General features: G+C 50.1%; 1 protein-coding gene across 1 annotated transcript in view; it reads right to left on the bottom strand.

Moving 5' to 3' along the window:
• Window positions 1-15537, bottom strand: part of ZFPM1 (zinc finger protein, FOG family member 1) — a 69959-nt gene that overhangs the window by 31903 nt on the left and 22519 nt on the right. The window contains 1 exon segment of the mRNA XM_026719833.2: window positions 2456-2587. Within this exon segment, the coding sequence (XP_026575618.1) occupies window positions 2456-2587 (132 nt within the window).

The following is a 15537-nucleotide window of genomic DNA, read 5'->3' as shown; positions in this document are numbered from 1 at the left end:
CATCTCTCCCCACCCACCCAACCAGAGGCTTTTGAAGAGAGCGTCGATATCTGATACAACCCCCTCCTCTCTCTCTCTCTCTTCCCTTCTGCCGACCAGCTGGGTGGGTCAAAGTCTGCCCCCATAGCAAGACCCTGAGACTTTCAAAAGCCTCCCCCTCCCCACTCACCCCCAGCCCCAAACCCCAGGCCCACGGTCCAAGCCTCCACCCACGTGCAAAGGACAATAAATGCATGCCTGCTCATACTTTCTGCATGCCGCGCATACGGTTCCCACGGTCCAGCTGCCTGCATGCACACCCGCAGGAGCGGGACGGCTGTGGTGGACCTTCGACGGATCAAAAGTCTGAGAGATAACCACGATGGGGAGCCTGACCGCCTTGCTATGCAAGGGGGCGGGGGGCGAGGGGGGCAGATGGCTTCAGAGATCGTTGTCCTGCTGCCCAGTGGGGCCAGAAACCCCTAGAGATAGTCCTCGTTTTATGACCGCCATGGACCCTGAAATGTCTGCTACACAGGACAGTTGTTAAGCGAGTTTTGCCCCACGTTTACAATCTTCCTTGCCAGAGTGAATCCCTGCAGTTCTTAAGTTAGCAATGCAGTTGTTAAACAAACTTGGTTTCCCACTGACTTTGTTTGAGAGAAGGTCACAAAAGGTCATCTCACCCCGGCGACACTGTCATAACCACAGGACAATTCGCCAAGGGTCCAAATTCTGATCACGTGACCGTGGGGATGCTACAATGGCCGTAAGTGTCTAACAACGGTCATAAGGTCCCTTTGTCCAGTGCCGTTGCAACCTGGTACCATCACTAAATGAACCGTCATAAGTCAAGGACTACCTCTTCAGCTCTAGTTCTGCTTGAACTGGTTTCCAGCAGCCGTCTATGCCAGGACCCCCCACAAACTTGGCCACTTTAAGACGCGTGGACTTCATCTCCCAGAATTCCCCAGCCAGCATCGCTTGCTCTCCTGTAATCCCTTCCTCTGCAATCTCTCCACTTTAGCTGGTCAGAGAAAAAGAAACAGGCACGGCTGGCTGGGGGATTCTGGGAGTTGAAGTCCACACGTCTTAAAGTGGCTAAGTTTGGGGGGGCCCTGGTCCATGAGAACGCTGAAGGACGCTGGGCATGTGGTGGAAAGCCACGCCGGAGCCCCCGCTTCCCCCTGGAAGGCAATCTGGCCCAGCCATGAGCGAAGCCCCAAAGGGCTCTTGTCTTCTGCCCCGAGGAGAAGGGAAAGCGCTACTTTCATTCTTGCGTTTTGCAAATGGAAATTTTGAATTTTTAAAAAACGGGGTGGGTAGGAGAGGAAAGTACGAGGTCAGCCCTCACCCTCACCTTTGCAGGGGGAGCCACCAAAGCCAGCGAGCTTCTCGTTAGAGAACGGAAGGTGTATTGATTGTAATTTGAGCCAGAGCCGAGGACTCCTGTGCCGCCAACGTTGGGCGGCCGTTGGCAGCCATTCCTCGCCCTCCCCTCCCTGGCAAGGAGATCATAGTTCACAAAACTCAGGATCTCAAGGGCTGCTCCTCTCCCTCGAAAAGTCACCGTCCCTCTTGTCAAAATGGGGACGCCTGTCTGGACTTCTCTATCGGAGCCGGTCCAAGAAAAATATCTTTTGCATTCAAAATATATCGGGGGTTAGGGTTAGAGGACAAAAATAAATTATAAACCAGAAACCTTTTTATTGGGAATTATGTCAGCAGAGTATAGTAAAGATGATATATATATATTATAATAATCCATGTTATTGCGGCAGCAAGAATGGTCTTTGCCCAGAAATGGAAGGTTAGCGAAGGTGAAACAATAGATAAAGATTTTCTGACCTGCACTGAAATGGATAGGTTAACCATGGAAATGAAAAATAAAGACGAATCTGATGACTATATGATACGGTATAAATTTGATCGTTGGAAGGAACAGAAAGGGAGTTTGCAATATGAACCATTCAACTGATACGTAACCGAAAGGGTTTAAAATATATAAAGACCTAATATATATATAAACGTATATAAGATCTTGTATGAGATGCAAGGACAAAAATTTATGTCGAAGAAGTCCATCACGTTCAAGGTTTTTAAATACTGTAATCAATAAAATTTATAAAAATATATGTGTGTGTGTGTGTGCGTGTATACAATGGCTCTGAAGAAAGCGATTTATTTAGGACCCTTTTTCATACTTACGACAGTTGCAGAGCCGTTGTATACACACACACGTACCTACATACACACATATATATTTTTACCAATTTATTTGATTACAACTGAATAATCTCAGCGCTTCACTTCACAACTGCAGCAAGAAGAGTTGTAAAATGGACCATAGCTGCCCCACTTAGCGATGGAAATCCTGGGCTCAGTTGTACCACCTGTATTCAAGGGGGCTCCTGGGCAGGGGTGAACTGTCGCCCCTCCCTCCCTCCCCACTAGGCAAGCAAACCCAGGCACTCACTCTCGCTACCCGGGGAGCCGGCTGAGTCGCCTTCCATGGAGCCTTCATGATCCGAAGCGCTTCCTTCCTTCTCGGACAGGCCGTCATCTTCCAGAAGGCCACCCGTTTCTTCTTCCATCTCACCCAAGGTGCCTGCAGGAGCGACAGAGAGACTGGAGTTAGATTAGGTGCCCATTCTCCCTCTTTCTAAACCCAGCATGGCTGACCGGGGAATTCTGGGGGTTGAAGTCCACAGGGCTTAAAGTTGCCAAGGTTGGGCACCCCTGATCTACGTTGGCAGCCTTGTAGCACCCCTACGTTGTCTTGGCATCATGCCTACTCAAGAAGACTTGATTAAAAAAAGTACTCAAGAGACAGGAAGCATCATGGCCAAACATAACATGCCAGTAGAGGCTACGGAGATGTTCTGTTCCTTTACCGATTCTTTGCTTCTGATGTAGCCAACCAGCAAGACCGACTCCCTACTCTGTGCAACTGGGGTTGCAAGCGCAAGAAGAGGAAGCAACCTGGGCCACCACAACGATCCCACGGCCAGGATGCTGTTGAAGAACGCCTCCAGATAGACCTCATGATGGACCGGGCCTCCTAGTTCAGGAGAAGGCTCACAGGCCTGATCTAGAACCTGAAAGGACTGGAACTCATGATCAGAAGAAAAACATTTTCCAGTCCTCCCCAGTTCTGTAGACGTCGGAGCCTCCGGAGGCCGCGATTCCAAGGATATGGAACATGGGTCTTCTCAAGTTCTTCTAGCCTCCCAACCAAGACTGTCTCTGATCTGAAGACTCCAAAACCAGCCATGCCGGCAATGATTGCTAGATTGAGCCACCTTCGTTGCAGAAATGCTGCTGGTTCAGGGGCTGTGAGGGTCTCTGGCCTGTGGCTCCCTCTCTCTGCCCCACTATCCCAGGGGAAAGGGAGAGGGCAGGAGAAGAATTAGGGAAGGACCGCGAGTGGGTTAACTTTATCAGAACCGGGAGCGTGAAGGCGTGAAAGAAAAAATTAGCCTAACGAATTTACAGTGAGAGAAACGATTTGTTAGCGAGCGATTGTTTCTGAATATTATCAGAGCTTTTTTAATTGTGCTGGAACAGAAATTAGTAGCATTAGAATAAATTGCCTTTTCTTTTCTGGCAAGCTCTTTATTCACGCTCATTGTTGTCTGCTTTGTATAGATTATGGGCCCTTTGTTCTCCCAGCGTAAATATACATGCCTGAAGTCTCGGAAAGTGGCTGAGGTATGGAAAAATGCATGGGGGGTTCTCTCCGCTTCTGGGGGGTGGGGGGAGCTTAGTTTTCCTTGGGGGGGGGCATGAGGGGCAGGTAAGGGGCACAGGACCACTTCCAGAAAGAGGACGGGCTGATCAGAAGGGGAGCAAAACGTCTCCTCTGCCATCTTCTCAAAGGCCCCGTTTGGTGTAAGTTACAGGGTTCAACCTTATTTTGATTTTTGAAACATTCTTATTGCTCTTTCGGTCCCGGAGGAAGCCCAGGAAATACACACACTTGGCCGAAGGGTGGATGGAGAGACCCTCCTCCAGCCCCCCCCCCAAAAAAAACTACCAATCAAGTCCAGGGGTTGATATCTGCATTTACTTCTGAAGGCCCAAAACTAGGGGCGTCACCATTTCTACGTCTGGGGCGGGACCTGCCCATCGCCTTCCGCCAGGGTACAGTTAGAGATCTGTGATTTATGGCCGAGCCCGTTAACTCCGCCAACTGTGGCTTATCCAGCAAACCACAACTTCACACAACGTGGAACCCCTTGGAGGCTTATGAGCTATAATTTATGACCTAAAAACTGTCGCTACCTAATCGGGGAATCTCTTGGTGGAACCTGGGCTCCTGGCTTCAACCAAGAACCCCCGGCGGGTTGGCAGAACCCACCCAAAACGTTTGCAGCTCTTTTTTCTTGGGGTGGGGGGGGGGAGAAAACGCAAAGCTTTCCTTCTTGGAGGTCCCCCCCCCCTGCATTCATCTGCACCCAGAGAAATTGCCCCCCACCCCCCACCCCGAAAACCATCTGGGCTTCCTTGGACTGAGCTGGTCTCTTCTTTCGAAGACAGGAAGGAGAAAGGAGGCGAAAGAAAAAGGGGAAGAGGTGCAAGGGAGGAAGGAGGGAGGGAGGGAGGGAGCCGAACTGGGATTGCTCGGAGCCTAGAGGAGTTATCACTTCACGCAGACTCCCTCCGTCAGCCTGATCTGTCTATTCTTCATTAAGCAAATACGCTGAAATGGAAATGAAAACATAATAGCTATTTGATTTTGGGCGAGATATTTTGCATATTGGCTCACTGCTGATAGTGGAATTTCATCAACTCCCTTTTTTCATGCTTTAAAACTGAATTACTAAAGGCTGGCTTTGCGGGGGGGGGGAGAGGGAGGAAGGGGAAGGGGCGCCCGAGACACACTCACTTCCCAGATCTTCCCGCTCAGACGATTAAACTGGGGTTCCTTCCCTTCCCGCACCTTCTCCTTTCTGCCCCCCCGCCACACCCAACGCAGGTTTTCTTTTAAACATTGCAGCCGTTGTAAGGGAGAATGGGGGAAAATCCAAGGTGTTGGGGCCACGTTACCCCAGCAGATGCTCACCAGCTTTCTGCCCCTCCCATGAACTCTGTGGGGAGGGGGGCAGAGATGGAGGAGTGGGAATAGGTCCACGTACAGAGAGAGAGGAGAAGCCCAGCAGTTGCAAAACCCCCAAACGTGGGTGCTCTGGGGTACCCCGGGTGAAGAATACGCCTGCTATGCATCTGCCACCCTCCCGGGGCTCGATTCCCGGGCACGAGAGATGGGTCCCCCCCAAGCCATTAGGCTCCATCCGATCCGATCTAGGGACGAGCCCCTTCCCTTTCGTTTCTGGTCAGAGCAGCTCGATCCACCCCCTGGCTAATCCCAAAAGTTAACCAGAATCGAGCCCGGCTAGTCCTTGGAAGAGAATTTGAAAGCCACTTTTGCAAAAAATTTCCCAGAACCGCCAGAAGATTTTGCGTGCTACCTCTTGTAGGGTAGCCTTGGTGGTTTCTCTGAGCTTGGTAGTGTTCTTGCAGACATTTCATGACCCAACTAGGTAATGACATCAGTGCTACCTGTTCCTTATCAGCATATCCCTTGTTGAAGGGGATGGAAAGCAGTGACGGAGAGCAGGCTTTAAGACTGTTTTGGGACAGAACAAGGAACTCTGCTCACTGACGGCTGTTGGCCGTCCTTGTGCCACACCTGGCTCCTCACCTCTGTGCCCCCTGCCCCGTTTTGCAGCCAATTCTCCTATTGAAAGGAAAAAACCCACTCCCCACACGCCCATCCTCCGGTCAGCTCCATCTGTTCTTATTCAATTGTCCCTTCAGTCTGACTCAGCTTAGCAGATCTAGAGCCCTGGATGAGAAAGTAAAACTTTTCTTCCCTTTTAGCCAAAATTGAGAATTCAGGTTATTTATAGCTTCAACATATCTTGCTGGCTGGGTGTTTACCTCAAATCCTACACAACCTAAGGAAGGTAAAACGTAGCAAAAACTTTACACTTTGGAGGACTCCAGAGTTATGGAAAATCTGGTTTTCCAGGGTAGGAAACAAGCAAGATGGGACTAATTGCAAAAAAGTTCAGGAAGTGAGATACACACACTCAGCTCCCCAGGAGGCCCTCCTAAACACTTCCGCATCTGGAAACACAAAGGAATACATTTTACCCAGAATCCAACACACCTTTCTCTCTTTTTCTTTCCGACTTCCAGACAGGGCTGCGTTTTGCTCTTTGTTTATACACCTGTCCCCCAATAAGGAGAAACAAGCTCTCCATGCTTCCTAAGACCTGGCAGGTCAACCCAGCCTTCCTTCCAGATCCTTTCTAAACCTTCACAAAGGCCAGTTCGAACCCCCAATTTCCCCTTTTTGTCCAAAAGGTACCGCCAACTGAGCGTGTGGCACACTAAAGAAAGGTAGCTTGTCAATCCAAGACAGGCAAGATAATTCCTTTGAAAAACAGCCCTTTTGAGTACTTGCATTTATATTCATATTTAGCTCCTAACTGCAAGGAAATTGCTGGCTTCTGGGTGGCTGCACTGTGGAACAAGTGAGAGATTGGAAAAAAGCCTTGTGGGAATGAACTTGGTGGCTCTTAAGAACGCCAGGGGAGTGGGGAAGAAAGGGGCTTTATTGGGGTTTGGGCGTTGGTCTTGCCTTTTTTTTAAAAAAAGGAGGGAGTTAAAGAGAAACTAGGTCTTGTCCAGGAGGACATGGCCATGTGTGCTGATATTTCCTCTCCTTTCTTTTCACAAATGAGAGAACAATCAAAGATTTCCTTCAGCTCAAGGTGCCAATGGAAATCAAACTTTGGGTCTAAGGCAGCTCCTTTTCTCTCCTATAAACACGGCCAAGCAATCTTATTTAAAATATCGTACAGCTCTTCCGCCAGGAACAGCATTCCAAGAAACCTGTTCTGTTCCAGGCGTGTGGGACTACACACCCCAATATCCTGTGCCTGCAGCTGAAAAGGATTCTGCTTTCCACCCCGTTCTTCCTTTCCTAGGCCTTCAGGTGCACAACCTCCCTAGAGTGCCCCCCCACCCCTCAGTGGGTCCTTTGGAAGCAGGGGTCCCCAACTTTGGCCACTTTGTGGACTTCAACAACTTTGCTGGCTGAGGAATTCTGGGAGTTGAAGTCCACAAGTCTTAAAGTGGCCCAGGTTGGAGACCCCTGCTTGGAAGCATCTCTCTTCCCCTAGCAGGAGACAGGAGTTGGCTCTCTGCAAAACCATCAAGGGCTGCCCCACGAAGGGTGGGATGCGGGAGACCAGATCCCCGTTGACGTTACCTGGTTAAGTAATCATGAACAGACTTAATGAAAACCACCAAGCTCAGAGAGCACCAAGGATCCCCAAGGTTCAAATATTCCCAGCTGTTGGCCAGAATCTTCTTCTCCGGGGAGTTGGGAAGAGCTAGACATTTGGTCCAAATCTCTATTAAGAGTTGAATCAGTCAATCATTTCATTCACACCAAACTTCGCCTCTTGTCGCCTGAACAATAAACCTTTCTCGATCTTTCTCATTTATCCAGTAAATTTTTTAAAAAAATCTATCTGGAGAGAGAGAAGGAGAGGGAGGTAGGGAGGGATTTTTTTCCAGGCTGCCAAGAGAGAGACCCTGACAGTCCCAAACGAAGCCTGCAGACAAGAACTCAGCCGATAAGACGCGGTGATAAGAACTAGAAAATAGCAACAGATTCGAACTTTCCCACCAGCTTGGAGATGGGGAGGCAGCCAGTCCATGCCAAAGCTGACAACTCCCCCTCCCCCCACTTTTCCCTCTGCGTATCCATCAAGGGGGTGAGGGGTGGGGGAGGGGGCATGTCTTTGGGACTGCAGAGCACCTGTGTTTTTTGAGGCGGGGGAGGGGGGCGTTGTAGGCGTGAGAGAAGCCTTTGGTTTTGCAAAACTTTTGCAAAGCGGTGGGAAACGTTAGGCTGAAGGATCTTCTGCTCACTGTCCACAAAGGCTTCGACCTGAAAACTGGGAAGGGAACGTGGAGATCACAAACAAGAGCCCGGCTGCGATAGGGGAGATATTTATACCCTCCCAGAAGAGATAAAAAGCTGAATCTCGGGGGGCCGGGGGTGGGTGGGGGGGAGGAAGGCTTGCTCCCAGCAGCTCGGCGAGGCCGTTCCCACCAGACAAAGATTCCTCAGTTGATGGGATGGCTTAGCGGACTTTAAAGCCCCGTTTCTCAACCTTGGGAACTTTAAAGAGGAGCAGGTTTCTCCTCCCAGGATTCTGCTGGCTGGAGAATCCTGGGAGTTGAAGTCCTCCCATCTTAAAGTTGCCAAGAAACATTGCTTTCGAGGTGGATGGGAAAAAGAGAGAAGAAAAGGGGAGCCTCTCATCCTCCCTCCAGCACAGTTGCCTTAATTATCCCTTCCCATCACCCCAAGACAGAGCTGCTCTTAACGCAATTATTACTCCATCCAATTAGCAAACAGAAAAACGGGCAATTTGTAGCACAGAAATACAGGTTTGAAGTTCAGTCTTGCAACTTCAGAGAGGGCAGGGCGCTCCTTCCCAAGACTACGACAAGGGCAAAACAGAAGAAAGGTTGGACACTGCCGATACAACCTGGTAAGATGGCGAGATAGAGACATGTGACCCACCACCATCGCTAGGTCTTCAGCTCGAGATTTTTCCTGAAACACACCAGGTTCCTCGGACCTTGCCCGAGAACAGGGGTCTCCAACCTTGGCAACTTTAAAGTCCTGTGGACTTCAACTCCCAGAATTCCTCAGCCAGCAAAGTTGGCTGAAGAATTCTGGGCGTTGAAGTCCACAGGTCTTAAAGTTGCCAAGGTTGGAGACCCCTGCCCTAGAAGACAATGCGGGCCACCATCCTCGACGTATCTCTTGTATCTGTCCAGCTTTTAGCAAAGCTCAGAATTCCCCACCCAACCCCCCATGACCAATATTATCTCCCAGTGGCTTAACATGAAATGAAAGATGGAGATGGAACACATTCTCCCTTGTTCTGTAGTAGATAAGCTTTAATCTGCCTCTGTCCCGAGGTGTGGTTGTTGTATAAACAGCCCAGGGGAGACCTTCCCTGCTGGGATAAGAAGTTTAGCAAATTCTTCGGAGCAGAATTCTTTCTGGGCTGCACAAGCACAGCTCAGAAGTGCTGGGTTCCACATGCAGAAAACCAGCCAACCGGAGAGACCGGACAGCTAATGTGACATTACTCCATTTTGTTTTTGGAAATGGGAGGGAACTTTCAAATGATCAAGTACCCCCCCACAATCCTAAAAAAGAAGTATAGTCCAAAAGGCTTAATTTTGTGCTTGAATTGTACAGAGTGTTGAAAGAAATTGGAGGTTTACTGCAAGTCTTCTCAACATTATCTGGAGCTCCTAGTTTTCTCTGAATAAATTGCGAGCGCTTCAGCTGACAGTGCCTTCACTTACGCTTAGTCTTCAGGCAAGTGTCACTACCAAACAATCCAGGCATGTTTGAGTATTTCTCAAAACTGATTTAAGGCAGCGTTCCTCAACCAAGGCCACCTGACTATTTGTGGACTTCAACTCCCGGAATTTCCAAGCCAGAATTCTGGGAGTTGAAGTCCACTCAACTTAAAGTGGCCAAGATTGAGCTACACTGGTTGAAGGTACTATCCAAACCAATTGAGAGTTATAAAAACAGTCTCTGGATTGTCCTTCTGAACTGTAAAAGGAAGGACAAGAAGCCACTTCAGAAGAAAGCTACACAATGGATGGTCTTTCTGAGATTCTGATATTGAGCAGAGAACTGCTTAACAGAAGATCAATTCTCAGTGTATCTAGGCAGGGTGGAAAAATCTGGCCCCTTCCAAGAGACAGACCAAGTTTTCCTTCCTGAGAAAGCGTATTAAGGGTTTTCTATCTTGAAACTAAATTGATTTATTAAATTGGAGGGGGGGGGAGATGGTGGGCTGCATACACTAGCATACTCCTTGTTTATAGCAAAGAGGCAACGCAAGTCTTTGTAGGAAAAGAGATGAGTTGATCAACAGCAGCTGCAAAGTGGAAGATGCATCACTAGCAGGACACTGGTGTTCAACGTTTGACCCAAAACTGTTCCGTTCATAGAACCCCACGACCTGCCTTTGGGTTCTCAGGCTTCAAGCCTCTTTGATCAAGAGGTCGTCCGTGAGTCCACTTTGCTGGATGAGGCCTCCTGCTACAGAAGCAGCCCAGGACCAATCAATTTAGTGCTGACAACTTGCCTATCTGTGTCAAAGATGGGAAAATGAACAGACAGCCAGGGAGACCACCAAAGGGATGTTGGGTAGATAATAAAAGCTCTCAGCCAGACACACAGCTCTGATAAGAGGCCACAGGATGCCAACTTTGTTAAGGATCAGAAATCTACTGCCCGCAGTGGGTTTTCCCTTCCCTCTGGAGGGAGCGAGACTGTTATGGCTGGGGGGGGGGTGAGGAGCAAGACACATTTCTCACCCTTAATATAGCCTTTCTCAAGGGGGGGGAGGGGCGGGAGGTCATCCTGGCTGGGAATTCCAGGAGTGGCTCAGAATGAGAAATTGGGACTCTCCAGGAAATGGGTTAGGGGTAGGATCCTGGCAACTCAAAGCCCCCTCTTGACCTAATGCACCCTGGATTTGTAGAATTCAGACTCGCTCCTATTTCTAACACTAAGCCCACCTCCCTAGACGTCGGCAGGAGGAGATGAAGGGAGTTTTGGAAAGTTCAACTTGCAAACGGGGCGAATTTTAGATGGTGATGGGTGAGGAATAAGACTGGAATCCTGCATCCAGTTTTGGTCACCGCATTTACCAAAAAGAGGTTGAGACCTTGGAAAAAGTGCAAAGAAGAGCAACTAAGATGATTAAAGGCCTGGAGATTAAAACAGAGGAAGAACGGTTGCAGTAATGGGGTATGGTTAGTCTAGAGGAAAGAAGAACTGGGGGTGACATGAGAACAGTGTCCTCGTATTTGAGGGGCTGCCACAAAGAGGGGGGTCAACTTATTCTCCAAAGCCCCTGAAGGCAGGACAAGAAGCGACAGATGGAAACTCATGATGGAGAGAGAAGCAACCTGGAATATTAAGGAGAAACTTCCCTACAGGGAGGACAATTCACCAGTGGAACTGCTTGCCACCAGAAGTTGTGGGGCTCCATCACTGGAGGTTTTTAAGAAGAGACTGACAGCCACCCGTCTGAAAGGGTCTAAGTCTCCTGCTTGAGCAGGGGCTGGGCTAGATGACCTCCAAGATCCTTTCCAGCTCTATTCTGATTCTGAATTCTACCAAGATGGAGCTCTGGACATCGGAATATCCTCCCACATACCAAAATATACTCCTTGGAGGAGGAGGAGGAGGAGGAGGAGGAGGAGGGAGGAGGAGGAGGAGGAGGAGGAGGAGGAGGAGGAGGAGGAAGTGCTCAGGTTCAGCTTGGTCAAGGTACCCTAGGAAGAAGGGCCTTGTCCTTCCTGTTCTTTCCAACTCTCTCCGTTTTGGCTACCAGAAGCCAATTGGATGGGACAGCCATGATCCTCCTGCAGAACCCAAACTTCTTCCTAGGAGGAGATCTCCCCACTAGGCAGGTAATCCTCAACTTACAACCATTCCCACAGCCCCGTATTCTTTTGAGCATTTAGATTCTGCCGTGAAGCGAAGTAAGATGGAGGAAAACATGGAAGCCAAAAGGATTCGGAACCTCCTGGGGGACAAGGATGGGGGAGGGAATGAAGCCCCCCCGGCCTGCCCCATCCAATCATGATCACACCGGCACTGGCGTCGTGCATCTTGGCTTGCTCCGAGCCCTCCCGTTCCTCTCCAAACCCTTGAAAACGTCTCCCGAGATAAATGCTCCTATCAGTCTGGTGTGAGCAACTGATAAACGCGTGGATGACGCCCATCCCAGGAGCGAAGGAGATTGTCCCTCTGTCTCAACATCTATGCGTTCCGATCAGTCCTCCGCCATGCTCAGAGACGATAAAGTGGTGCTGCCTTCCGACGTGGCTCCCCGAGACAATGCGACGGAGCCTCCCTTCCGAGCAGGCCCAGGAATCAAGCGAGCCTCCGTGACGTTCACTGCTCTCCCCTTCAGGGGTCCTGGATTTGGGGGTCACCTCGGAAGGGCTTCTAAGACCCAAACCCTGGGAACCAGCTACTTCTTCCATAACTGAAAACATTTCCGCCTGGTCTCGCTCTCAGGGCTTCCCTCTGCTCCCTCACAGCATCGGAGTTTTTTCCCCACCAATGGGGATCTTTCCATCCTAGGTTTGACTCTTCTTGGGACCAGATGGCCCGGTTCCCACAACCCATTTAAGTGGGTCATTTCGGAGGTTAAGGCACTTGGGGAACATCAAAAGGAAAAGGAAACAATGCAAATTGAGGCTAAGTAATCCTTGGGGTGGGGTGGCCTTTCACCTCAGCCCGGCCCAGTGTGTTGTGTTGTGGGATCGCCAAAAGCGGAAGGGTCAAGAACTAGGGGAGAAAACGAACAGCTGGAAAAGCAAAGCTCTCCGGGCTCAAACTCCTGCCCAGCTGCCTTGGAACCCGCCTCCTCAACCCCAATTGGTTGTGGGGACCAAGTCATACTGGCTGAGACCTGCTAGGTAGGCCAATGACAAAGGGGACGAGATCATGGAGCCTTGGCAGCGGGTGCAAGGATTCAAGGGGTGCCAGACCCTTCCAGGAGAAAGAAAGCGGGTGGAGACTCATGGAGGTCCCCAAATGACTCGGTTAATGATTGGGAGATCTAAACCTGGTTAGTTAGTGGTCGGCTGGGTTCAGGGTACTGGGGATGTTGGCTTATATTTGCAGTTAATAAATTGCAGCCTAATAAACCACCTGCTTCTTGAAGAAAAACCACTCCATTCCCAGACATGCGACTGGAGGCAGAATTTCTCCCCATGATATATAAATCTGGCTACAAGTTCTGATGGTTACCCAACGGGAAGCATCTCATGGAGATCCAATCAAATTCAGGGAGGACACAGCCTTCCACGGCTCCCCCAAACAACAGCATCACTTCCTAAGCACAAAAGGATCAACTATCACTAGATCCCAGTCAGTATTTGCCATAGAACCATTATCTTCTTTTCATCAAACAAACCAAAAAGCTAATTCTTACTTGCCTCAAAGACTCGGGATGACTGAGAAGCTCCACAGACTTATTCTTCTGCACTTCCAAGCCGGCCTTCAAACCATTCATGCTTTGAGGCAAAGGGAAGGAATGTTGAATGCTGGCAAGGCTTCGCTTGCCTGGAAGTTAACATTATATAAAACACCTGCACTTTTACATGTGTTATTCCAAAGGTGCGCCATTTTTCCAAGCATCCTGTCAACTGGTATGAGTGAGGGAATTGGTGTCACCTGAATGAAGATGTCACGATGAAGAGGTTGTCTGACCTCTTTTCTAGACTCTAAAACAGGGTCAGTCAACCACTCTTAAGATGGGTGGGCTTCAACTCCCAGAATTCCCCACCCAGCACAAATTAATTGTTCTCACTATCAGAAATGCCTCGTTATTTCTAGGCTGGGTCTCTCCTTGATACGTTTCCATCCCTTCTTTCTTGTCCTGCTTTCAGGGGCTTTGGAAAATAAGTTGTCCCTTCTCCTCTGTGGCAGCCCCTCAAATATTGGAAGACTGCTACCATGTCCCCCCCCTCCACATCCTTCTCTTCGTTAGACTATCTCTATGCCAGCCGCCTCCCACTCCTCTTTTTGCACCCTCCCCAGAGACACTGCGCTCAGCTCAGCTCCTTCCTGAAACCCCCAAACGCCGAGACCTTCTGGGATGCTTTCCAACGATGGGAAGAAGACACTGTGATTGGCAGCCTTCTGGCTGAAGTCTCCAAGGAAGGAGCTGGAAACCCAGGGAGAAAAAAAAAACCCCAACCCATCCTGTCCCGAGAGCTGCCGGGACAAGATGGTGCCCAAAGGTCAGGAGAAGATCTGAACTTCTGGCTGGGCCACCTCCCTCCCGGCCCCGTCCTGCCCCGAAGCTCTGGGGAGAGGAAAGAGACGGGGTGGGGAGCACCGGCTGAGAAAAAGCAGCTCCTCTCCTGCTATCGGGAGATTGGTTTCAGGCAGAGCTCTTCCCTCTGCCAAGTCCATATCCTATTGGCGGCGGGTGCAGTTACTTAACATTCATCACGGATTGAACTCTGTAACGTTATCAGGGCTGAGTGTGGCGCCATCTCAGGGGCCGGCCATTCTCGGCTCTCAGATAGGACCGATAAACCACTGATAGATTACAAAAGATTGTTTCACTTCAGGGGACACGATTACTAATACTAATAGTGCAAGAGAGAGAGGCGGGGGGGCGCGGAAGGCTTGCCTGGTATCACGCTGCCTCCACCGAGGAGGAGGAGGAGGAGGAGGAGGAGGAGCAGGGAAGGGCGAGAAGCAAAGAGGAGGAATAACAAGGAAGACAATAGCAGGCCAATAGCAAGGAAGTGATTTTACGTCGCAGATGGGGCCCCAATAAGGCCCCCTCCCGATAGATTTTTAAGGGAGGAAAAAGAGACGAATGGAGCTATCACTGGGCGGCTCTCCTGCACATCAGACGGATAGGAAGCGACCTTTAATGCAAGGCTTGGCGGGGGGGGGTAAGTGGGGGGAGCTGGGGAGGCTGAGATTGGGGAGGAAGCAGAGGAGCCGGAAAGAAAAGAGGGAAGAGAGAGATTCACCCTGCAGCCCTTCCCCTTCACACCCGTCCTGCAAACCTCAAATTATTGATATTTCTCTCCCCTCACCGCCAAGCCCAGGGAAAGATTGCATTCGAATTCAGAAACGTATCGTCAACGCCATCAGAAGGACCCCCCACTCCGGTTATCTCAAAATGGGGCTCTTCAAAATAACAGTTTCCCCCCTCCTCATCGTTCTACGCTAATTCTGCAAATGCCGTGAAAACTTGTGGACCGGCGAATTGTGGGGCAAGCTGTGTGAAGCCAGTGCCCAGTGCGCACAACTCGGGAGAAAAGACTCAGGTCGTCACGAGGCCCTAAAGATCACCTGTGGGTTATGCTGAAATCATGGCCTTCTAGGTCAGAAGGGAGTGGCACAGCTGGCAGGACCATCTCGGAAGGGCCCCAAGCCAGGCCAAGGTGCCAAAAGCACAGAGTTAACTTCTCTGCTTATCATAGGTTGGATCGAATGGACCAGCAGGTCCTGAGAAGCCATCTCGGTGGGGGTGTCTCAGTTGCCCAACGAATACTCCTGAAGCAAACCAGGGTTGGTGAGGGAGAGCTTACTCAGGTGCCAAGAATGCTCGCTCTTGTAAATTCCTGCAGCTAGCCCGTCCTTCTCCGGAAGCGTGGGTCGGAGAACTGTCTTCCCCTTTCTGGAGCAGGCATTCTGCCAATGGTCTCGGCACAAAACTTTATTCCAGGACAGGATGGTGCTTGGTGAACCTGATGGGGGTTACCAGATAAGTGTTGTCAAAATCCAGAAGAAGATAAGGAGAGCGAGACTCCAAACTCTTAGGCGTCGTTTAGTGGCGATCCAGATTTTTCCAGACCTGATTTGGGGCCTCAAATTCTGGCATCCGGTTTACCCTAGCTGGGAACATGGGGTTCTCGCCTGTCTTTCCCACACACGTTTTTGCA

This window comes from Pseudonaja textilis, chromosome 11 (genome assembly GCF_049901715.1).
Source record: "Pseudonaja textilis isolate UNSWEBS1 chromosome 11, rPseTex1.2, whole genome shotgun sequence".
Lineage (NCBI taxonomy): Eukaryota > Metazoa > Chordata > Lepidosauria > Squamata > Elapidae > Pseudonaja > Pseudonaja textilis.
This window is presented reverse-complemented; position numbering and strand designations above follow the sequence as displayed.